We start from the raw sequence: 24764 nt of genomic DNA on the forward strand, positions 1-24764 counted from the left end.
CAGAAGCAAGCGGGTGAGTGTGGCTCAGAGTGAAAAGATGGCTATTGAAATGTGTGCATGCTAATTAATTTAAATAACTGGTTTAGGTTTTTTTTTTCCTTTAGAGATGAGCTAGCTATGTGTTCTTTTTGGTGAGAGAATGCCTGAGAATCCCAGGTGACCTAGTTGTTATTCACAAACTGTTTCATTTTATAGCTTGTCTTCTGTTACCTAATTCTTGTTCAGCTGCAAGCAGCTGTTTTCAGTAGTAAAAGCTACAAGAAAATAGCAACAGCATTATCAGGACAAAAAAGTCTAAATGAAAAAAAAAAAAAACAAAGGAGTGGCAACCGGAATGTAGGGGATTTTTTAGTAAATTGACAAAACAATCATTCTTCTTTGAGCTTTTTTTAATGTGACTATGATTTCCTTGTTAGCAGTGTTGGAAAATATTGTCTTTTGTCTCTGCAGTGGTTGCCATTTGTGTAATATGATGGTTCTCGTTGTACTGTTGGGATATTCTGATGATTGAATTCAGTGTGGAAGTACTGAACACATTAACTGGCTGACTTGAGTAGAAGTAATTTTAATTCCATGCAGGTAATCACCTGAATGCTATGACAGCCAAGCAGTAGATAAAGTGATAAGAATACAGCCATAAAAATTACCTTTTATTGTTTATTTTTGATGTGCAGCAGAATTGAGGAGGGGCTTTTGTTTTCTGAACTAAGGAAAGGAAAGCATTGCTCCCCCTGCCCTTTCCCACAAGATTTTTCTCTTCTGCATAAAGACCCTTGTGCTGCTATAAGAAATATAATTTTAATCAGATTTTATTTTTTTTATGGGCCTGTGTCTTTTGCTATTACCCATGACTGGCCTACATCCATCCATCAACATAACTTTGTTTATTTACTGCAGAATTGGAGTGGATATGCTCTTTGTTATTTATTTATTTCTGATTTTTGTGGGAAAGAGGTAACATTTTTAGAGAGGCAGAATGAGATATGAAAACTCATTGCAGTGTGTATGTTGCTATGCAGGCAGGACAGGAGAGAAATTCTGGTGGGATCAATGGACTGGCAAGCAAGTGTCTGTTATCATATTTCATTCTGTGATAAAGCCAGGTGATAATGCAAGGGTTGTTAAGGTAGAGTGACATTTTGCTTTACCACATTGGGTGCAACAACTAAGCTGTATTTAGTGTGACTGACTAAACAGCTGCCATTGAGGTGCAGATAATGTTAACAGGCTTTCAGAGACAAAATTGAAAAACCAAAACTCGCACCATGATAAACAGGTTTTAGTGTACCAGTGATGTGCTGTGGGATATACTTTGTGAAATATCTTGTTAGTTTTGTACCTTCAGTTGTCTTCTGACAGGCCTTTTTTTTCCCTCCCTTGAGAGAGAGAAAGCATTCTCTCACCATTCAGTATTCATTATTCTTTTCATCTTAACACGTGTTTTGGTTTTAGGACCGTTTGCTTCAGCAGTGCTTCTTGGATGCTAGTTGCCATCATCTGTCTCTTCAGACCAAGGCATTGGACAGCTCTGCTTCTTTGTAGTGGCTTGTATGCTGTGCTTCTTCATGGCATGACTGTTAGGGTACAGCCATCATGGTTCTTTAGGGGGTTCTTTATTCTCTGCATTTATCTTTTAAGATTTCTAAGTAGTTTCATAAAGCTCTCATATAGCATCTTTGGAATATGTTTCATGTGTTGCTGTCTGATGGATAGTGTATGCTGTACTGACTCAGTAGTGAAAGCAGATAGAGTTCATCAGAAAAATGAGCCAGTGGTGAAAAAATTGCCCTGGTATTGCGTGTCCAATTGTGATGTGTTGTCAGTGTCTCCTGAGTTATTCCAATAGTAAAACCAATTTAAGGGCTTAAGTGGTCCTGGACCCTCTTAAAAAAAAAAACAAAACAAAACGAGGATATGGGACTCAGATGAGGATTTAGATAAATAACAGAAGAGAGACACCTCTGTGCAGGTGTAGTCCTGAGTCAAGTTGTAGTCCACAGAGAACTCAGGTTTAATTCTAAGTTGGCTAAACTTGGTTGGCTTAATGGTTGTCTAAACACGGGTATCTTGTGAGACCTGAGGAAGCCTAGCATATCCCACTTGGCTTCCACCTGCCTTCTTTTAGAGGAGCTGATGCCTTTGAACCTTTAAAGTTTCCAAAATCATAGAAGACACCCATCATGCATTAGTTAGTGCTTATCAAAATGGATTAAAATGTGGCATTAGAGGCAAATTTTTTCCTGAATTTCCAACAGTCTTGCCCTATGCACTCCATTCTAACTTCATAGCATTGTGTTGTCTCAAGCAGAACTAAACTGGATAGAAGAAACTACCCTTTATTTGTGGATTATTGCAGAAGTGCCTTTGGATCCCAGTGTGCCACGTGCCAGACAAATACACAATGAAAACATAGTTTCAGCACATGAAGTTCATAGCTTAAAAAGTATTGGCAAGAGCTGTGCCTATAAACAGGATTTTGTCATATGCAAAGACAGTATTTCCCAATTGCTTTAAGCCACATAATTATCTGTTTCAAGCCAGGTCAGGTCCTTGATCCAGTTTTCTCTGGGACTGTACAATTCCTACTGCTAGTGTGCTGGAAAGAGCAGGAAGACAAATCTCAAAGTGTCTAAGAAGGAGACTGCCTCTTCTGGCAGGGTATCTGCATATGGTCACTTTAAAGGGACTGCAAAACTGTGGGGCCTTGATTTTGAGAGTGTTTGTTTTTGTAGAGGGAGGACTTTTATGGAAGAGTCATACTCAGGTATGAAGGCCTTTTTCCAGTGTAGCTTGTAGTTCTTGAGAAGGAATTTAAATCAGAAACAGCCACTCCATTTGCTCTCCTTTGCCTGTGAGTTAGTGCAGGACATATCACTGGTTACATAACCGTGCTTATGTTTTATGGTGAAACTTTTGAACAGAGGTCAGGTCTTTAACGAATGATACATTTTTCAAATGTTGGCTAATGCATTTTTGCAAAGCTTATCTAGTCTGGGATTTTGAAGTTGGAGCGTCTCATGGCACTGTTTGGGTTGGCCTGAAGTGTTCTCAAGAAACTGTAAATCAGACAGATAAAAATCAAATACACTGAGTGTATTGAAATCACTTTCATTTATTGAGATACAACATTGGATCAGATCATTTTATCTCTCTATCCAGATTTAGTTAAGTCTTGAGTATGGGGCAAATGAAGAAAGTGATTTGGACTTGTTTTTTATGGCAACCAAAAATGTTATTCTTCTGATAGGCATCTATACATAACGATTCATTTTTGTAAATGCTCACTGACTCCATTGGCAGGCTCCAGGTTAATGTGTGTGTATGTGTATATGGTTTAACCTTCATGCAAGAGCTCACATTACTGTTACCTCTCTCTGGTTTGTTGGAATAGCCTGTTGTATTATTGCTTGGGGGACTGGAGGTGTCCAGGCTGGGGATGAGACTTGAGAGGTTTTTGCCCAGCTTATTCTTTATGTGGCCTTTACATTTCAGTCTTGAGCGTGTATGCCCCAAGCTAATGGGGCCAGAGGGAAACCGAGAGAGGTACTTGTCCATTTAGGTAAAAAGTACTTTGAGATCCACATTCCCACCCCCACTGCAGTAAGGGATGCTGGTGTGGCTGTGGCCACTGGGAAAGTGCAAGACACAGAGTAGAGCTCCTCCTGCATTCAGTGATGAGTGCTCACCCTCTTGTCTCTCTACACAGATCCCCTCTGGGAATGCTGAGCCCTCTGCTAAATGAGAGCTTCTCAAAAATGTGAAGGCCTGGTTTGTGTAATGAAGCAATTCCTTCTTTTCAGTTAGAAGCCTACATTGGTTTTCTGCCTTCTGCCATTTAGATATGAAAGCTCCTACAGCAAAATGCTAAAAACAAGTGCAGTAGAAAAGACTTGTGTTAGACTCCTGTACTAGACTCACCCTTACTGATTACAACTTTGTAGCAATAACATAAGACTCTTAATTACACTTCCTTTGCAGCTCAGGTTAAGTGATTGGTGTAAGTTGCCTGACAGTGAAAGCTGGAATGTGCCGTGCTGGGGTGGGCAATGTGTGTGAGCTTTCCTGGTTCTGTTGTCTCAGAAAGGCTCCTGCAACTTGGGTAATTGTGGCATTGTATTCTGGGGGTGGGGGAGCTTTGAGTTTGAAGATAGCTAAGAGTTTAATGTTTTTGATGTTGGCTGGTTTGTTATCTAGAATGAAAATAGTACTTAAATCAATTGTCAGGTTTTCAGATGACTTAAAACTGCTCTGTCTCTCACTTTGTGATGTTTGGTTATAAATGATTAGTTCCTTTCAGTGGTATGTTATCTTTGCATAATCCTATGGGCCTCATTTCCAAACCAGCTGTATTCTGGGCATATTATTACATAATGCACTGACAAATAACAAGCAGCTTAGTGGACTTCTCAGTATTGATAATAATGTAACACCTTTGCAGGTTCTTGCCACTGTGTTCTCCTGGGGCTTGAAGCTTGTTTTCTTTTCCTCCTTTCTGAACAGTAAGCTTACATCTCTCCAAAATAATGTGATGAGCATGTTTTGCATGAAGATGCACTCACACTGAATGCAATTTAGATTCGGTGTTGAATGTAGCCACCACCTCTCCTCAGACCCATTTTGTGTGGCGCTGCAAAATTTTTTATTAATTTTGTGGAAGCTATATGAAGTCATGTGTGTAATCTCTGGATTTTATCTCCATGTTTGCAAATATGGCATTTCTAAATTTCTCTCTCCTGTAATTCTTTGTCCTTTTGCTCAGCTTTGGAAAGTGACAGGACTGCTACAGCATTCATTACTTTTGAGCCAGATAAATATATATATATATATATACACCAATGTATTGGTTACGTGTTTTGGATATGCAGATGTGTCAGATTGGTGATGTTCTCTGTCCTGTCTGCTTCCACCAGCACTCCCAATCCCAATGTGCATGCCAGGTTTATGGTATACTTTGCAAACTGGCTGAGGTAATGCATGTAATTGCTGTCTTTGCAACATTTTGTGTCATACCCTTGATTTTTCTGTGCACCTGAGAGCATCTGTTGATCTGGTTTTTGTTGTGGCTTATGGATGTGAATTGGGAGGTCTGAAGAGCTTTTGCACGGGTTAATGAGGAGAAAATTGTGCTAGTCAATGAAGAACGCTCTCTTAAACACGGTATTTCATATGTAAGGCTTGCAGTCTTCATTTGGTAAATATTTCCATTAAAATTAGTGGATCTATTTACAGGCCTGGTTCTGCTTTCATTGAACTCACTAGGGAAAATGAGCTGATTCTGGAGATGCCGAGATGCCATGTAACCAAATCTGAATAGTGTTGGTCTTTTGGCCCTTTTGTATAATTTTTTACTTCACAAAACTGTCCTTCATCTGCTGTTAAAGGAAGAATCAATAAATACTGTTTTATAAATCAGAATTAATTCTAAATTTGTCAGACAACTTCAAGTTGTCTGAACCAACTACTCTTAGGTGAGAGCAATATGAAGAGACTTGAATGTCAACAACACTAATCTCTTCATTCATGTTAAATTTAAAATTTTCCAGTTAAAGTCGAATTTTAAGGTTTAACAGTTCACATGAGAGAAAGATTGTGTATGTGACTTCTCAGGGATCCACATCTAATCAGTCATCTTTCCATAATACTTCATTTTAAATATGTGTTTTAATTTAATTGAAATAGAAATGCAGTGTGTAATTACTCCAGGTTTTTTTTTCTTCTTGAATTTACAACAGACTTTAAGCTAATTGTCATATTATGTGCTTTTATCTCAAATTTTGTTTTCCTACACACTGGTGTTAACCACCTATAGACAATCTCAAAACTGATACGGTGATGTTAATAACATGTTTACATTGAGATATTCAATTCAACTTCATTTTACAAATAGGCTGGGAAAGATGCCTTTTTCAGAGTCACCTCAAAAGGCTTGGGCAGTGCATCACTACAGGATTACTATTTAAAAATACAGAGACCAGCATGTCAGTAGCATAATTTACATTAGTAGCTCTCTGAAGCCTTTGACTTTTTTGTTGTAGCTTGTTTTCTAAGCTGCTAATATCTCTTCAGCCTCCTTTAAAGCAGAGGGCAAACCAGTCTCCTCTCAGGGCTCCAGAGGTTCTTTCTCCTCCCTTCTGCTCCTTCCACACTTTGTCTTTATCTGGTGAGCACAATGTACTATGTGTCATGTGGCAAAGGACAAGCATGGAGCTGTGAAAGGCTGTTTCCTCACTAGAGAGACAGTGTGAAACTGGAATAAACCCAAAACCATTTAAGATAAGGCCTTTTTGGCCATTGTTTGTCATTTGTGCTGACAGGGCAAAAGAAGTCCAACCTTAAAATAAGTCTGACCAGAAAGTAAATTTCTAAATTTTCTTTTCTGCCTTAATTCAAGAGATAGTGACTTTCCTTTCCCCAGTTTTTTAGCTTCAGCAAACATTTTGTTTGCTCTCATTTCATTTTTCAGCAGACACACAAAAATTCAACCTCCAGATTGATAATTGGTTCGCATTTAAAAATGTTACTGAAGTGTTATTGCACCTAGATAAGAAGTGTGTTTCACACACTTTGTTACTGACTTTGGAGCAAGAAGAGAATTAAATTTTCGTGTTAGAATTACTCTTCTGGAGACAGTTTTGTTTTCTAGCAACGTTTGGCTGTGCATTTAACTAAGCTGTGCACAGTGCAGTGCCTCTGGTTATTCAGAGGTTGTGTCGCGTCCTGTGGCGCTCCATACTCTAATTTAGCCTGACATTATGTTTTGACTCATCACGTTAGATTAAGTACACCATGTGTGCCCATACATGAGAGGATGTTTTTGTGCTGTACAGTTACTACAGATTGGAGGAGTTGGTGTTCAGTGTTGGATGTAATCTCGGTGTTCAAGCTTCTTGGGTTGGTGCGTTGGCCCTGCACCGAAGGAAATAAATCAGCAGCATACTAAAAGTGTGTTCTTTTCTCTAGGCAAGCTGACACAGGGGCCCTGAGGGAAAACCCACAAGAGAAGAGTGATCAACTGGACCAGAATTTAGGCCACGAGTGGAAGTCTTCTGTCAGACCTTTGCACGTGCAAGAACCTACAGTTCTGCCTCATGAGAGTCGGGGCAGGTCTGGGACATTGCCTAGTGACTACCGGTACTCTCAGGAAAATGTGAATGAGAAGAGCAAGGATTGTAGCCTGCCTCACCTGCCCTACTCTGAGCCACAGGCCTTGAACGAGAACCACTCCTGTCAGTCCTGGGGCCAAGGAGAGGAAAACCATAGAATAGAGCCGGTGCCGCTGAACAAGAAGCGTGGACCTGCTCCTCAGAGGCCACCACCACCTAAAAGAGATAAATACAGGCGACCAGATACTTCTGCACCGTCGCTCGGCGCCTCTTCTGAATCAGCAGCCAGCCGGCCCTTTCTGTCCTCATCCCCCAGCTCCACCCAAGTCTTTGCCAGTCAATCCTCTCTCTGTCAGAGCCCTGCAGCTTTCAATGGAAAACTGAAGAGTGCTAATCCACAGCAACTCCAGCAAGTGTCATCGACAGAGAATGTTTGTCAGCACTTAGAAGAAAAAACACACCTTACATCTGAGTCTTCCAAGTATCGGTACCTTCAAAAACCTGGCATGGAGTCCTCAAGGTCCCCTTCTCCCCAGTTTGCACCACAGAAGCTCACTGATAAACCTCCTGTGTCCCTACAGGATGAAAACCCAGCCAGGTACTAGATGTAACTCCTTTACTATTTTATTAACTCTTTTTGCCCAGTTAGACCTTATTATTGATTGTCTCTTCATTTTCTTTACACATTCTTCAAGTTCATTAAGCATTGAGCCATTGCAGCATATTTTAGAGACAAAATATTTGTGTGAAATTCCTTTTGGTACCATTAATGTCCTTCAGCTGGTCTGTGGTTTTTTTTGGCTGACTTGTGCTGCCCAGGTGTTACACCTGGTAGTTAGTAGAAAATGAAAGGGGAGGGTTCTAAGGGATTTTCCTCTGAAAGTACAGGCAAAGTCAGAAAAGTCCCTGTCATCATTTCCCCTACCTGAGTCTGTATATAAACATGAATCAGTGTAGGGAGGGACAAAGCAGATGTGGGAAGGGAAGCTGGATTCTTTGTGAGAACATCTGTTTTGAAAACACACAGATTAATATACACTTGCCAAATCATGACTGGTTTTATGTTGCTTTTACAGCGAAATGTGGCACTTCAGGGTGTCTGTGGAGGGGTCCTCAACAGTTTATGTTGACAAGGACTGAACACTCAGTAGGAGATTGTCAGTCGTTTCCCAGGGTAGATAAACTCAGAACTAGACAACTGAGTAAAATTAATGGATTGCTGCATCTGTCATATGCTGCTAACATCATAAAAGGTTATTCTCCCACAAGATAACAGTCTTCCAGGAAGCTCAGGAATCTTGGTTTTCATAAATCCTTCAGCACTATAATTCATGGTTAAAGAACAAAAACAAAACCTCTAAATTCTTGCAGAGGTTGCTTCTCTGAGAAAAGCAGTTGGCATGGCTTTACTCTAATGTAAATGGTTGAACAAACTCGGGCTGTTTTCCATTTTGCCTCATGACATGAAAACATGAATCACTTTTTTTCCTAAATAAGCCTTAAGGTTTTTCCTCTTACATCTGGAGGAAAAAAATGAGGTTTCCATTCTGCTGTGTTTTTAACATGAAGTAATAATATAATTTACAATGAAAAGTGCAATATGTCATATGAACCCTAGAATCCATGTGCTAAGCTAGATGACAATAATGACTTCCTTAATATTTTGCTTTGACTTCCTTAATGTATTACTTTATGAACAGATATGAAGGATGCGTAGAAAGGAAATTGTATTTGTCCTTCCTTTTTGCTAAGCTTTAATATTGAAATGAGCACTGAGGTGTGCCTAATTATATGCCCATATCTGAATGATGCAATACTTAACCCTGCAAATCTTTTGCTAACATTTAAAATTCTTAGGCCCAGACAGCTCTTGTTTGTTCACAATGTATTGTCCCCAGTTATTTATTAAATTACTCATTAAAACAGGTTCGGCCAAAAAGGACAAGTGTGGCGGCCATACCTCAGAACTTTTTATATGGTATTTATTTCATATGAATAAAATATGTTAAGTAGATTTATCTTAATACATAATTAATCAGATTTGGCTTATTATTTCTATTGGCTCCATGTGTATGAGCATTTGGACATGCCACTTTGCATGCTGGGGGCAGCTAATGTTTGATGGTATTAGCTTGTAGCTTTTGTACTCTTTTAAAGAGAAGTGTCTTGTTCATCAGCAGACCAAAGTGAGTGTGTTTGCAGGGTTTCCCACAGTGATCTAGGTAGAATAATGTGTGTGGGGCACTGATGGTGTACACAACTCAGCTGTGCCAAATATAGCTGTTTAGCAACAGCAAAGCTGAAAAGAGTGCATCTATAGATTTCCACTAAACCTAAACTCAAGCTGAGGAGGAACTGGCTCTTTGTGGTTGGGTTAAGCTTTGGAATGTCCACCAGCAGAGTTGCTGCAAGTCAAAATTTCATACTGCCTTTCCACAAATGGAAAAGCTTCAGAAATCAACAGGGTAGTGATTGCAGAAACAGAATTTTTGAAGCACCTGGTGTTGAACTGTCTTTGCTTTTACTGAGAGCGATCAATTTAATGATCCCTTAAGTTTTTGGAAAATCTTTGACTAGGCTGAGAGGAATGTACTCAAAGTCTCAAAACAGATGTTGGGCATTTTAGATAAAGAATTGCACTCAGCTCGCTTCTTTTCCAGTTGCCCCCCATACAGGCATTCATCTTATATTTCCCCCAAATTCCAAAATATGTTCCTCTTCACATTCTAATGGAGCTTCAAATGTGTGGGCTTTAATTAAAGTAAGCAAAAGAAAGGGTTGGGGGTGGTGGCTGGGCACTGCCCAGCTCTGCTGCAGTCAGGAGGAGGGTCCCAGTCTGCAGGTGGGGAGCTGGGTCTAAACAGTGGGCACAGAAGTGAGCTCTTCAAAGTGACAGTCCCCTTGAATGAAAACAGCCTGATGAAATGGGAGTGGGGAGGTTCAGCATGGGCTGGAAAACCTGCCCCAGGAGTTGGATCAGTATGTTAGAGCATATCCACAAAGCACTTGTGGAAATACCTACTGGGGGGCTGCACGTTCATTCAGAGGCAAATACACATTTAAAATACTAGATGCAAAAAATGTCAAGTCAAACAGATTCTGCTGTTACCAGCAGTAGAAAAGTATAAGCTTATTTTAGGGAAAGTGACACACCCACACTTAGAGGGAAAGAGCTGTAGCATGTCTTGGTAACCTATCTGAAAAGGCGGCAAGCTACCCAGCCAGACGAAACCAGATATTTTAGCTAGTAGGCAATGTTCCTTTCCTTGCTGTAGAAGTTCCAAACCCACATTATGACAATAATTTTAAACTTTTTGCAAACTCAGAACCACTAAATTAGACTTCAGTTTCTTAAATGGTTTACATACACTACAGATATTTCTGTAATGTTACTTAACGTGTTATTGTCCAGTTTAAAAATCTAAGTTAGCATCTGCTTTAAATTCCTTTCCTTACTGAATGGCTAAGGTGGCCCTTTGTGCTGTGCAGTACAGAACCTCTGCTACAAGCTTCTCTTAAAAAGTATATCCAGAATTGTGTGTTACCCTCTTCTGGGACTGGTTTCTCTTCTTTAAGTGGAAAACTAGAACACTAGGGTAGGATCTATTTATTAAGCTTCTATGTCATATGTGAAATTTTATAAGTGAAGATTTTTTTTTAACCATGTAATTAAATTTTGAATGATTTCCAGATTTCCCATGTGTGATTCTTTGTTATTCTTGTAGCTCAGGAAAAACCTAGCCTGTGGGATGCTCCCATCTGGTCTGTTGTCTCTTCCCTTGGAAGAGCTGAGAATTGATGTGAGGGCATCACAGAGTCCCCAGGCAGTTCAGCTGCTTGTCAGGCCAAGAGGACAGGCCACTGTTGGATCTGTGTGAGGCTGTGAGGGTGGACTGAGGACATGTTTTCCTCTGTGCCTGTGGCAGTTAAAAGGGTAAAGGTGATTCAATAGTGCTGCCTCAAATCTGGGGCCTGGCTGCTGAGGTTGGACCTTCGTGTTCATGGAAACAAACAGAAATCCTGTATCATGAGTATTGTACAATGCTGATGTTAGGGTCCCTTACAAATGAACTAATAATACTATTTAAAATTTGTGGGCAGAAAAGAACATGTAGATTTAGGATTTGAGATATAGTGCTAGGAGTAGTCCATTTTCTCACTCTCTCACCTGTCTTTTTGGGTATCCCCTCTGATTTGCAGATATGAATTGAGATTTAAGGTTCTTCCATTTCTAAGCATGTATTTTGTTTATTTTCCAGAATTGAAAGGGTTATAGACAACAATACTACAGTGAAAATGGTACCCATCAAGATAGTTCATTCTGAGAGCAGCGCAGAGAAGGAGAGTCGGCAGAGCCTTGTCAGTACCATGGAGCCTCCTGCTTTACCCAGTGGTTTGGAAAAGGACCAGATTAAAACACTCAGCACTTCTGAGCAGTCCTATTCACGATTCTGTGCTTACACCAGGCAAGGTGTAGAGCCAGAGCCAGAAGCCAGAACCAAACCAGTTGACCCTCCACCAGCTGAAGAACCCGGGAGCAACTTGAAGGACAGCAGTGCTGCCACACAACCATCCAGCTATGTAAAGACCAAAGAAAAAACCTTTGAAGACTGGAAGTCAGAAGAACTTGCCAGAGAAATTGTGGGAAGAGATAAATCTCTAGCAGACATACTAGATCCTAACGTGAAAATAAAAACAACAATGGATCTGATGGTTGGTATATTCCCTAAAGATGAACATCTCCTAGAAGAAGCTCAGCAGCGCCGGAAGCTTCTGCCAAAAGTTCCCTCTCCAAAAATTTCAGAAGAGAAGTGAGTATTACCTTCTGTAAGCTGGTATGTCTTTGTAAGCTTCTATCCAGAGTGTGTCAGTATTCCATGGGGGTTGGGGGTGAGTCTTTCTTCTGTTGGAGGTCTTCTCTGAGACTTCTGTGATAAAATAGTAGTCAAGCATAGACTACTAATGGTACCATTAATGACAGAAGAAAGTGTTGTGCAGTATGAAAGATTTCCAAGACATGGTTGAAAGCCAGTTGTTGACAATTTAAGAATTAATTAACTTTTGCCATTTCTTTGTATCATCCAGTCTAGTAACTGGATAGAAAAGGAACAATATTCTTGCCTTTTTTATGTTACGAAAATTTATGATGACACCTTGAAGCAGACATGAGGCATTTCCTAGAAGTGAATGAGATCAAAGAAAGAAAATAATTGAATTCTGTACACATTGATGTTCTATTTTTTTGTTTTCTTGATACAAATTATCTGATAAGTTGTATCCTTTTCAAGAAGTTTGATTCCCTAATCAAAAATTGTACTATCCCAGTCCAAAAGGATACTGTGTATGACACTGAGATTATTTTGCACTACTTTGTAAAATGTAACTTTCCATTTTGTTTCCAGCTGCAATATCATTGATGCATTTCAGTTCTTGTAATGATGTATGGTTTTCTGCATGGTTTCAGTTTTAACTTTTGCTGGGCATATACTGAATTCATACAGATTTTATTCTCAGACAGTGTTTATTTATCTTATTTATATAGGTAATGGTTTTCTATTGAACCCCCTCCTTGCTTGGGGAAATTATGGCTCTAAAACATTCTCCTTTCTTTTCATTGATTAGGGTGTCAAGGCAGTTAATGAAAGTTTTGACTTTTTCCCAGGAAAGAGGAGCAGAGTGCACCATCTGCCATCTCCCTGACAACCAATTCTACTTACTACAGCACATCTGCACCAAAGGCAGAGCTGCTGATTAAAATGAAGGACATGCAGGAGCAGCAGCAACAGCAGCAAAGTGAGGATGATTCTGAAGATGAGCTGGATCATGACTTGTCAGAGAAGAAGGTAAAAGTCATTTCTAAAAGTGTAATGGAAGGCTCTGAGTTCTGTTCATTGCATTCACTGTGAATTTGTTTGACTAAACAGCCTCCAATAAAAGGCCTTCTAGATGTGCAGGATCAGTAGGAAAAAATCAGCCTCTTTTAGTTCTGGGTGGTTTTTTGTTTGTTTGTGCGGATGAGTTAAGTGTACACCTGTGAATTTAGGTACTTCACATTAGGTGCTTCTTGCAACTTTTGTGTTTTGGAAAGTCTCAAAGGGAGAAGTTCTGAGGAGGTTTTTTAAAATACCATTTTCCATTTGAGGTCCTTCTCTATTTCTCACTAGGTTGAAAGAAATAGGAATGCTTATGTATCCCACTGAAGCTGGTGGTGGTTTTAGTTGTTCCAAATTTGTGAAATTTAGGTCCAGAATTTGGTTTGTCTTGAGAGAAAAGGAACATAGACACACCTTCTTTTTTCTTTATTTTCCTCCCCCTTTGTTTTCATGAACAGCAAAATATTCCTCCTGCCTTCCAAATTAATGATGATTGTGGGAGATAATTAATTAGCCTGGTGGATTCACTGGAAGCTGTTTATCATAAGGGAGGGAAGCAGTCTTCTTGTTCACCCCCATCCTTTGGTGTTTTATTTCTGATCAAAGGTCACTGTAATTCCCTAGATATTACAGTGATGATCTGACATTTGTGTGGTAGGAGAAAGTGTTGACATGCAGTAATATCATTGCATTCATGTCATTAGTAACTTGGCACAAAATATTTTAATCATTGTTCCCAGTATGGATAAGCTGGAGGAAATGTTCTGTTTGATCAAGTAAAGTGATGTAGTTTAATTCTGTTTACCTAAGCCAGTAATGCAGTGGTGTGCAAACCTTTTCTGTCCAAGTCAGCTCGCTGCTTAAAAATCAGCTGCCAGGGTGTACTTGATAATCAAGTCCCAAAGAAATGATTTTTAATTATTAGGACTGTATTTAGTCACTAAGAATGAGAGATTTCCAGCTGTGGTTCAGAGCAGGCGTGGCTGGCACTGCATTTGAGGGAGCTGTTGTGTTTTCTGTTACCTCTGTGCTGTTTCAGCCTCCCTCTGCATCTCACCATTCAGTCTGCTGTGCACTGCCAGGGGCTTGGTGTGGCAGCAGCAGAGCCCTTCCCTCACCCTCCTGCCAGACAGCTGCTGAATCCAACAGCTGTACTACTTAGACAAATTAGGGATTTCATCTCATTTTAAATAATTTGGTTTTATCTGGTGCCACATGTGATTGTCACATTCATGATTTTGCTAGAATTATTTTCATTCTCATTAATTACAGAATAGGAGGGAGGTAAAATTAAACCTTTCTTGTTTGCACAACAAACAAAATACTAAAACTTTTATAAGCAAGAGTGCCATTTACTTTTGTTGGTTTCTTAACAGGAAAATCATGTTTACCCTTTCCATACTTCTCCATCCATCCCCCAGCTTCAGTGTGTATCACTAATCATATGACACAGGAAGGTTTTCATGGAGGGCTTTTAGCAGAACCCTCCCATCTTCTTAAGTGTACATGTTGTAGCACACATGCCCTGCTGCTTGCTTCTCTCCCTGCTCTTGCACGTGGAGATGGAGCACTCAGTTCAATGGGCTTTCATCATGGATCTTGTCAGAAAACATAGAAAACTCTTTGTAAGTGGGTCAAGGCATCTTTTTAAATGAACAGAAGATGCAGCTTGGTCCGGTTTCTCATATTTGGCAACAGTTTAACAAGGGATTGTTAGGGACCTGAACATTTTAATGGCACACTTTATGACTTGGGTAGTTTTAGATGGGCCATATGCCCAGAACCTGTTTCTTGATTCCTGGAAACTGGTAGTTCTGTTATGAGATATCTTAATTGCAGTCAACTGTGGAATGATTCCTGTATTTGTCATTCTCTGCTCTGCAAACCAGAAATGTGGGGTGATACTTTTTACTTTTGAAGTAAGTATTGGAATTTCATATAGGGTTGTTAATTTTTTTATTTTGATTTTTTAAGCCAATCCCTGTATTCCCAACTAGCAAGAATGGAATGTGTATGTCTTGTGTACTGAGTTTAATGTAGGTTTACCACAATTATAAAATACTGATCAGATTTTGAAGATGCTATAAGATGTTTTTTTGTAGTAAGGAAAATCCATGTATATCTGTGTAGAAGTTTCCCCTTTGCCCTTAGGAAAATTTCAGCAACTGCTGAAGAGTGTAAAAATAATTAATGTGAACCAATTTTTATCTGGTTTGAGGCTTGAATTCCTTAGGAATGGGGTGGTGAGCTGAAAGCAGAGTATAATTTACATAAAAGCCTGCCAAGCAGCAAGCCACCTGAACAGCGCTGTGCTGAGCCACCTTCTGTGTTGCTAGTCAGATCAGCAAGAATGACTTTATTGTTTTCTTGTGTACTGGTACAGAATTCACAGCTATAAATTATTCATCTGTCAGTCTGAAGATGTAGACTGCAGCTCTTCTGGCTCAGTAGATATCGAACATGATACAGGTTTTCTGCTGTTTAGCAAAAGGACAAAGTGAGTTCACAGTTGCTGCATGCAGAGGCTCCTTCATCTGGGTGCAAAGCAGTCAGTAATCATAATCCAATTCCTAATAGATATGCCAGTATTAGTATTAATACTTAGTATTTATGGCCTTCTCACCTGAAAAATTGTTGCTTTAGAGGTTAGCTTAAGCTGCCAGGGATGTTACTAAACAGGATGTTACTGGGAAAATGGCTTCTTTGTTTTTTAAAGAAAGAACCTGAGAGAGCTGATCTGGACTGGCAGACCAGATCAGTAAATGCTGAGCAGCCATGTGGCTTTTTTTTTTTTTTTTTTTAATTAAAGTTGCATCATAGCTGCAGAAGTGAAAAAAACTTGAGATAATAACACAGAGCACCACAGTCTCTTGCTGTGTTTCACATGGTGAAACAGCAGCATAGTGCATGTCATCTGAGAGTGTTGCTCTGTGACCTACATAATCCAAATCAAACTACATTTGCATTGAGAGATGGGGGAAAAAATAAAATCCTGCAGATTAATCAGTCAGTAAAGCAGGCATCTGTAGAACTGCTTACTACCTTAATCTTTTGGGCACCATGGCTAACAGATAACCCAGATCCAGATTAACCTGGACTGAGTACATTAAATCAAAAAGGAAAAAACCAGTATGGATAATTCATGGGTTGAATTTCTACTTTGAGAAAGGCTGCTACATTTTCACAGTATAGTTGCTTTCTGTTAAGATGACAGACTTTGTTTTGTGCTGGTTTTTGTTCCCAAAATAAATTGGCAATGACTGTTCAGTGGCCTCTGTGAGCAGCAGCTGCTATCAGTATGTTTCTCAGTAATCATGAAGGCTTGTAATCAGATTTGCATTTAGAAAGCAGAGTTCCTAAAGAACGTCATGAGTAATTTAAAAAAAGCCAGGGGTACTGTGAAATAATGACTATTTTAAAGGATGTAATTTTAATTCAGAATTTGCACTGAGGTGTATGTTTAGAGAACATTTTGGAAATTTTTCTTACCTGAAACTAGCTGAATACCAAATAGGCACCTACATTTAAATAACAAGGCATTTTTAGGGTGTGAATTATCTCAGAGTCGACAGCTGGCTGAGCTAACTGACACCACTTGTGCACCAAAAGCTAATGGGCATCTGAGAAAACAAGGGCCCCTTCCCAAAATGGAGGGAAGTAGCACAGAGGGACCACAGGTGAACAGAGGAGATCTGGATTCTTGGTCTGGTTTCTGCTGGCTCTGCACCTGATGTGCTTTTCTAAGGCAGTGCAAGTGTACCTCAGGCAGTGGGACTATAATACAGAAGGGCCCCAAAGTTCAGGTGAGCTGTGTATTCACCTGGCCCAGGACAGTGATGCTTCTTTGGTCCTTTGGCAGGGCCACTCTGCACAGCTTTGCACAGAGCTGCTTTGTACAGTACCGTAGATTTTATTCCCTGTGCCCTAGGGATTATGACTACCCTGCAGAAATGTTGTAAGGCACTCTTAATGCTAAGATTTTCTAAGAGTGGAAGGTCTGCTATTGGAGGAATGCTAATATTATGCAGAAAGGAAAAGAAAGCTTGACAGTGCCCTAGTTTTAACTGCATCATGTGGAAAATACAGGATTGTTTTTCTAGTACTGTGTATCTTCCTAAGTGTAGCTCTTCAGCAAGGTGTTATGGCCCTGACCTGATATTTGGAGACACAGACACATGCTGTACTTTCTGCTGTTCATAGCAGCTTTAAAGCTGCTCAGAGAAAAAGCAGGAAGGCTTCTTGGTAGGGTCAAAAGACTTAATCTTTTTCCACAAAGGTAATTTGCTTTAGCACAGGTCTTAAGCTGAGCATTGTGCAGCTATGTCCTGAACCTTTGAATGCAGAGCTATAGACCTTTGACACAGGCATGTATTTACTTGTAATGCACTCATTGTCAAAGCCTCATGGAAGTCTGAAATGTATTAAAGTGCTAGCTGACGTGACTTTCAGAAGTAGGGAAAAGGCAGTAGTGCTAATAAATTCTTATCTCCTTTTTTTTCCCCAGCAAGAACTTATTGACAGCATTAGTAGGAAGCTGCAGGTGCTGAGAGAAGCACGGGAGACACTTCTGGAAGACATCCAAGCAAACAATATCCTGGGAGAGGAGGTAGAGGCCATTGTGAAAGAAGTCTGCAAACCAAATGAGTTTGACAAATTCAAGATGTTTATTGGCGACCTTGACAAAGTGGTCAACCTCCTGCTTTCCCTGTCTGGTCGTCTGGCCCGGGTGGAAAATGCCCTCAATAACCTGGATGACAACACCTCTCCAGAAGAACGGGTGAGAAGGGCCAACAATAATATTCCTACATTTAGGGAAGCTCATGGGAGAGGGGAGTTTGCCTGGTTTTTTTTATCTAAGTTGCAGCACTCAGCGTGAGGGATAGTGTGTGGGTAAATCTCATAAGACTTTTTTTAGGTTTCTTAAAACTTTCCTCTTTGCCTTCTTTTCTTGGACTACTGAAACTATGAGTGGCTTGCTGAGAAAAAGTGGGTTTGGGGTGCAACATACTGGAAAACAGACTTTCTGGCAAAAGTTTAAAGAAAATGAGAATCTACTGATAAGAGCATAAAAAGGAGGCAAACAAAAATATGTTAACAATTCAGATGCAGAAAGGAGGGTTTGTGCTGTAATGCAGAAAGCTTGCAGACTTTTGTACTTAATGAGGATCTTGATACAAATCTGTAAGGTTGTTAAAAAGAAAATGCTTCTCATGTAGTACAGCTTCCTTCCACAATGCCTAGTAAGGAACAAGAGCAAGAAACCACACAAGGACAAGCCTTTAAAAAAAGGTGGGGAGAGGAGGGGAACAAGAGGAGGCATGGCTTGCAGCAATTTTTTTACCTTCAAATCCCATGAGGCCTTACCTAGGCAGGAGATGGATAGCAATACAGATATGCACCAAAGAGAGATACAGATCGTGTGAAACTTAGGCTAAAATAAATAGAGAGTGTGGAGGGAGGGGTTTGTGTTTTGAGTGAGTTTAGCTTCTACGGTTAAATCAATGTGAAGTGGGATTTTTGGCTTGTAACTGTGGACTGAAATGCCAACAGTCCACCTAAATGTTGTAACAGATTTTTTTCCACAGGCTGTGGCTTCATGTTGTTTCTTCAGCCTGTTGCATTATTTCACACATAAGAACCAGCAAGTGCTGGGACTGATCTGAAGCTGTGCTTTTGCTGTTTGGCCCCAACATACTTGATTAATGGCTGTTCAGACTTCTCTCTGACTGAGGTGGAAAGGAAAGTATTTGACAGCTTGTTTAAAGGGCAGATCAAAGCTTCTGACACATGGAGAAATTTAATCCCTCATTAGACTTTTTTCTAAGTGTGGTTGCAGTTGCATGATGGGGAAGGAGCTACCATGATTTGTGTACATAGGAAACACAGTTTGAGAGCTGTGATAAAAAAAGCTTACTGGCTGGGTGTGGAGAAGGAAGATGCTGAGAAGGTGGTGTGGTAAGGACAGTCAGAAATTGTCTGTGTTCTGATGTCAAATATATACTGACAGAACTCCTAATCCCTAACATATTTCAATCCCTGTTCATCTTCACATGCACTGACACCAATCTTGCCGTAGTAACATCAGGAGAGATTGATCAGGACTGAGAAGAGCCCTGGGGAGGAAGACTTGTGGGTATTGATGGATGAAAAGCTCAACAAGACCCAGCAATATGCACTTGCAGCCCAGAGAGCCAAACCTTTCTTGGGCTGTATCAAAAGCAGCATGGCCAGCAGGTCAAGGGAGGAGATTCTGCTCCTGTGAGACCCCACCTGCAGTGCTGCATCCAGCTCTAGGGCACAAACACAAGAAGGATATGGACTGTTGGAACACTTCCAAAGTAAGGCCACTCAACTGATCAGAGGCCTGAGCACTGCTCCTATGAAGACAAGCAGAGAGTTGGGGCTGCTCAGCCTGGAGAAAAGAATACCAAAGAGGTCTTAAAACAGCCTGCCAGTACCTAAAGGGTGCTTACAAGAGGGCTGGAGAGGGAGTTTTTACAAGGACATGTAGTGATAGGACAAGAAAGAATAGCCTTTAGGTGAAGGAGGACAGGTTTAGATAAGATGGTAGGCAGGAGTACTTTCCTGAGGGTGGTGAGGCACTGGAACAGGCTGCCCAGAGAGGTACCCACCCTCCTACCTGGAAAGATTCAAGACCAGGTTGGATGGGGCTTTGAGCAACCTGGTCTGGTGAGAGCAGGGGTTAGAACTATATGATCTTTAAGGTACCTTGGAACCCAAACAATTCTGTGATTCTATGAAATGTATCTTGAAGTGTTGAATTTAGACTGGTGCTTGTGGCTTTTTTGGTTGTCCTTTAGTATTTTAGTAGGTCAAATGATAATATGTGGTGAACTACTAATCTACCATATAAACAAAACAGAGGATTTTGCTTCCATTGTTGGGGAGCATGTTCCCAGTGACCACAGATTTTTCTTCCAAGATGATGTTGTCTAATAAACATTGCTCTGATAGCTCTCCACTTTCTAGGAGCCAGCAACAGCTTACCAGACTTCCTCAATAAAAGCAGTCAAATAATAACTGCTGAGTTAATACTTTGACTGTCAGATGCTTTGCTAGAGGTCTTTTTTTTGCCACAGGGAACAGTATCAGGTATTTCAAGTTCAGCTTCTGAAAGGGGCTTCATCTGAAGAGCTACCAGCCCCCTTCCTCTTACAAACAAGGCCAGTGTCTTCTCATTACTTGCACTTTGTGTCCACATCCTCTTGCATTCATCAGATTCTGGCTAGTTACTGCTGCTCAGCATGCACACACCTGCAAGGCTGCCCTGGGAGCAGTCTAGCCACACTTCTGGGTTTGAGGCTGTCTGCTACTTACCCTGGTGAGCTCAGGAGAACTTTTAGTTCCATCTCTTTGCAGCAGATAATTCTGCTTGCAACTTGCAGTGGGATTTTTTTTTTCCCCTGGCATAAGCTCAAGGGAAGATTAAACTGTTTTTTCTAATAGTGTGTGATTTTTCTGACTTGTCTTCCATATCTGTCTTGAATCCTGAGTTAATCTAGGCTGTGTATTTTAAGTACATTGAGAGCACAAATCTGAAAACATTTCACTCTTGAGCTTTGGTCTGCCTGTAGAAATAGTCAGCACAGGATGCATGTGCAACTCTGACAGGTAGGTTTATTAAAGCTCACTAGTCTGTAGCCCCCTTTGTCTCATACTTCCATCTTGAAAATACTGTTTTATATCCTACAAAAACACTTCTCTATAATCCTTCAGGCTTATTAAACAGCATGTGTGATTTAACAGTAGGTGCAAATTAAAAAGATGGACACATTTATTAGAACAGACTGAGGTTTATTTGAAGAAAGCTTCTCAAAGAAAATTCATCTCTGAAGCAAAGCTAGAAGTTATGGATTGGTACCTCTTAGGGACACTTTTTAATTAAGTTCAGAGACCTGTATAGAATTCTTGATGTCAGAGTAAGCCAGCCATACTCTGTCACTGGATAAAAAGCAATCACTTGTAGGCAGACATCTGAAATAGGTTGGATTGATGGTGCTCCTGTATCTCCATGTACTGCCAAAGGAGGGTAGCCAGGTGATTCAGGTGGGACTGTTGGCTGTGCAGCCAGGTGATGCTGGGCGAGAGGCTGCTGTCCTCTTTCTTTTGCTTCCCTTTTGCCCTTCTGCTGTCTTCCTTCACTTTTGCTCATGTCTGAAGACCACAGAACTTCACATGTAATCAGGAAGACTTGTGGATGCAGCAGAGTTGCTAAGTACACAGTGTCAGGAGCTGTATAAGGACAAATGGCTCCCTTAACAGGTCTGTTTCTGGGTTCTGTAACCACAGCTGTGCCAGTGCTGTATGGAAGATGTAAGACAGCTGAGTCTTAATTTGAAGAACTGTTCTTCAAAGGCAGCTATATTGTATACAGCTATTTATAACTATTGAATAGTAAAGGAGTCTTTGAAGTAATGCTTTTGAGGCCAACAGAAAGTACTGATGCATCTTTCATTGATTTACTAAGTTTTTTATCAGTTTGTTAATGCATTTTATTAGTCTAAATTTTAAGGCGTGTTCTTTTTCCACCTTTCTAAATATTCAGGAAGATCACTGTCGCTAAAACAGACTTGAGAGAGAATTGAACAGTGAAGCTGTTGTCCCAGCCTAGTGAACCCAGTGAATTTTTAACTGTTTTTCTTTTCTCCTTAGCGGACACTGGTAGATAAGCAAAAGCTGCTGACCCAGCAACATGAGGATGCAAAGGAGCTGAAGGAAAACCTGGATCGTCGAGAGCGCATTGTCTTCGACATTTTGGCAAACTACTTGAGTGAGGAGAACTTAGCAGACTATGAGCACTTTGTGAAAATGAAGTCAGCCCTCATCATTGAGCAGCGAGAGCTTGAGGACAAGATCAAGCTGGGGGAGGAGCAGCTGAAGTGTCTGACTGACAGCCTCCAACCCGAGCGGCTCAAATAAGGGCACAGAGTCCAACCAACAGTGGGAAAAACGGGAAAGAAGGAAGGGATAGGGCAGTTTCCAAGTATACAAATAAGTCTCTTGGCTTGCTTGAGTGTCTAGTAGAGAAACAAGTGCAACAAAAGAAAAATAGCTCTCACAACAGCAATAATGCTCTCTTTCATTTTTTTTGAATGATGTATTTAATTTTTTAGAACACATTTTTATTGCTGGACTCTACAGCTGTTCCTCATTGCTTAACTTCCAGAAAGCTCCACAAAAGGGGAGAGACTCTTAACCTTTTTGCTCAGTATGTTCAAAGTCTGTGGCAGTTGTGCATGCAACCAATGGTTTTTAGAATAGGTTGTATACTTCCTTTACGTTCAGATGCTGCACAGTCTGCTGGAAAACCCTACAGCAATTCACAAATGCACACACATTTAGAAGCTCTAAATTTAGTGGGTTTTTATGTTTTTTAAAGACACATTAAATAGGGGAAGCATGCATCTTATAGCTGATATATTCAGATTGCTGAAATAGTGTCACTCTGATCCTGTGGCATCAGACACTTTTTTTTAATATTGTATATAGGATGGCACTTTCCCCATGCAGAAAACAACTTCAAAATCAGTCTAGTTAAATGCTTCTTAAGCAGCTTGCAAATCACCTAATGCCTACCTTGATGAAGATTTCTTTTTTAAATTATTTTGCAAGACATATTTGTACACTCTCTTAATGCAATGCAAGTGATTTTCTTTACCAAGTTGTACTTGATTTAAGAAATGGGCTGGAAGTACTGTGCTCATTTTATTCAAAACATTTTTCTTCTAAATTATTTACAAGGCTCGTTTGCTTTTTTGTGCTTTTTTTATGCATGTTTTTATTCTTCTTGTCCCAATCCCACTACACTTCATGGAAATAAATGTAGGTTAAGGACACTGTTTGTCTTTTTCTTTTAGATGTTCAACATTGTGATGGTTTTATATAGGCAATTAAGTTATACTGAAGTTGACCTACATAATGCTGTTTGTTCCTCTTTCTCAGACTACCAAATGCAATAGAAACAATTCTGCCGTGTAAATACTGTGCATTACATGGAGCAACTCTGTGTTGTAACTGTGAACATAAGTGGGGCTGTTTGCTTGTTTTTTCCATTGAACAGTGATAAAGGAGAGGATGTTAGTTCACGGTATCAGATGACTGATCTGATCTCCTAATACTGCCATTGACTTCGATAATTTCCAGTAGCTCTAAAAAGAGGTGCTAACTCGTGTTTGCAGCACAATAATGGGTTATGCTGACATGCATAGATACCTGCAGTAAAATTCTAAACTGTCTTAAGTGTCAAGTTCTATGTTAAGATAAAGTTTTGCAGGCAAAGAATGTCTGGGAAGACTTTGTGTATATGCCATTTCCATTGTTCTTGGGGAAAGATTTATCTCTCCTCAGACAAATAGGTTCCCCAGCCAGAAGCCATTTTCAAGGCTGAAGTGAATGCCAGTCTGTAGCTAAGCAGGTTGAAAATACGGTCAGTTGTTGAAAAGAGAGCAAAGAATTCTTCCCACTACTCCAGCAGTATGGCAGCATTCACAAGAGTTTTTCTGTCCTTCTTACCTGAATCCTCTCTTTTGTGGGGAGAGAACTGGAAAGGCATTGATTGGTGAATTCCATGTGAGTTGGGGAACTGTGGAACAAAAATCCTCTGGAACCAGTTCCTTTGCAGACAAGTGCAAACATTAAAAAGACTGTTGCCCCCACACACACCCTTATCGTGCACTACTTGGTATACCTGGACCAAATTTTAATTGAAATGATGTTGATGTGCATCAGCTGAGGTCAAATGGAACTACCATTTTACAAGACCTACAGCTAACCTTAGTTTCTCCCTCCTTGTTCAGAAATGTAACCTTCTGGCGTCTCACAGTTATTTGCTGCTATGTTCCTAGGACAACTGGTCCCTTTGTCCTTAAACCTATCCCTTAACCATAACAAACCCAAAACTAAACATAAATAAATTATGCTTGTCTTAGCTTGGAGAAAAGTGTGCATTGTTTTATCTGTGGCATTTTAAAAATTTTACATATTGTGGTTACTCTGAAATGTGTATGTGAAATGTGAAGAATAATATAATTACAATGTGTTTGTATACAGTACTTTGATTTAGATCTCTGATAAAAGGTAGCAATATTGTGAAAGCTATATCTATTATCCTTTCCACAGAACAGTTGTGTAGACACTAATATCTCCTTTCCTTTTCCAAAACTTTTGAAAATCACTCACCCTGGAAACGTGAAGATGGTGGCCTCCCAATGTTATATGTAAATCTGTAAATAGCTGTACTGTTGCTTTTTGAAAAAAATCTGGTGCTAATGTTTTGCCTTTGGCGTCCTGGGGATGGCTGTTTCTTCATCCTTTGTTGTTCTCAGTTCTAGATCTCTTTGTATAGTGAAAGATTTCCACAATGCTTCTCCAACTGTTTGGATCTTGCAGCCCAGAGTGAAAATGTACAGTTTTCCTGCCTGACACCTAACATGTACCTACTGACAAATGGTATTGCTTGACTTTGAGAAAATAAACTGTATATTTCAATGTAGAGTTAGTTTTTGTGTGCAGTGTTAATGTCAAAAGCTTCTGCTTTGCTTTGCTGTTTTGCAGTGTTGGTCATCTCGTGCTGCCCATCAATAGTGCTTTTCAAGGCCAGGCCAGTTACCTTGTGGTCTGAAGTAGTGTGTTGTCTTTGTACAGCTTATTTAATGTGTTGAGTAATTAAGCATTCTCAGGTTCCCAGTGAAAGTACCAGAAATGTGTTTGTGTCTATTTAGTATTTTAAGAGTGTGAATATGAGATGGCAGAAAGGTAAAATGTGTTA

General features: G+C 40.1%; 1 protein-coding gene across 4 annotated transcripts in view; it reads left to right on the plus strand.

Annotated features, from left to right (window-relative positions):
- SHROOM2 (shroom family member 2) overlaps window positions 1-24488 on the plus strand; it is a 115765-nt gene extending 91277 nt beyond the window's left edge. For all 4 annotated transcript variants that reach the window (XM_050973046.1, XM_050973048.1, XM_050973049.1 and 1 more), the window contains 5 exons: window positions 6961-7701; window positions 11363-11914; window positions 12766-12946; window positions 17481-17753; window positions 21650-24488. In XM_050973046.1, coding sequence (XP_050829003.1) covers window positions 6961-7701; window positions 11363-11914; window positions 12766-12946; window positions 17481-17753; window positions 21650-21916 — 2014 coding nt within the window. In that variant the 3' untranslated portion in view covers window positions 21917-24488. The remainder of the gene's footprint in view (window positions 1-6960; window positions 7702-11362; window positions 11915-12765; window positions 12947-17480; window positions 17754-21649) is intronic.
- Window positions 24489-24764: the final 276 nt, after the last annotated feature.

The sequence above is a fragment of the Serinus canaria genome, chromosome 1 (assembly GCF_022539315.1).
Source record: "Serinus canaria isolate serCan28SL12 chromosome 1, serCan2020, whole genome shotgun sequence".
Classification (NCBI taxonomy): Eukaryota; Metazoa; Chordata; class Aves; order Passeriformes; family Fringillidae; genus Serinus; species Serinus canaria.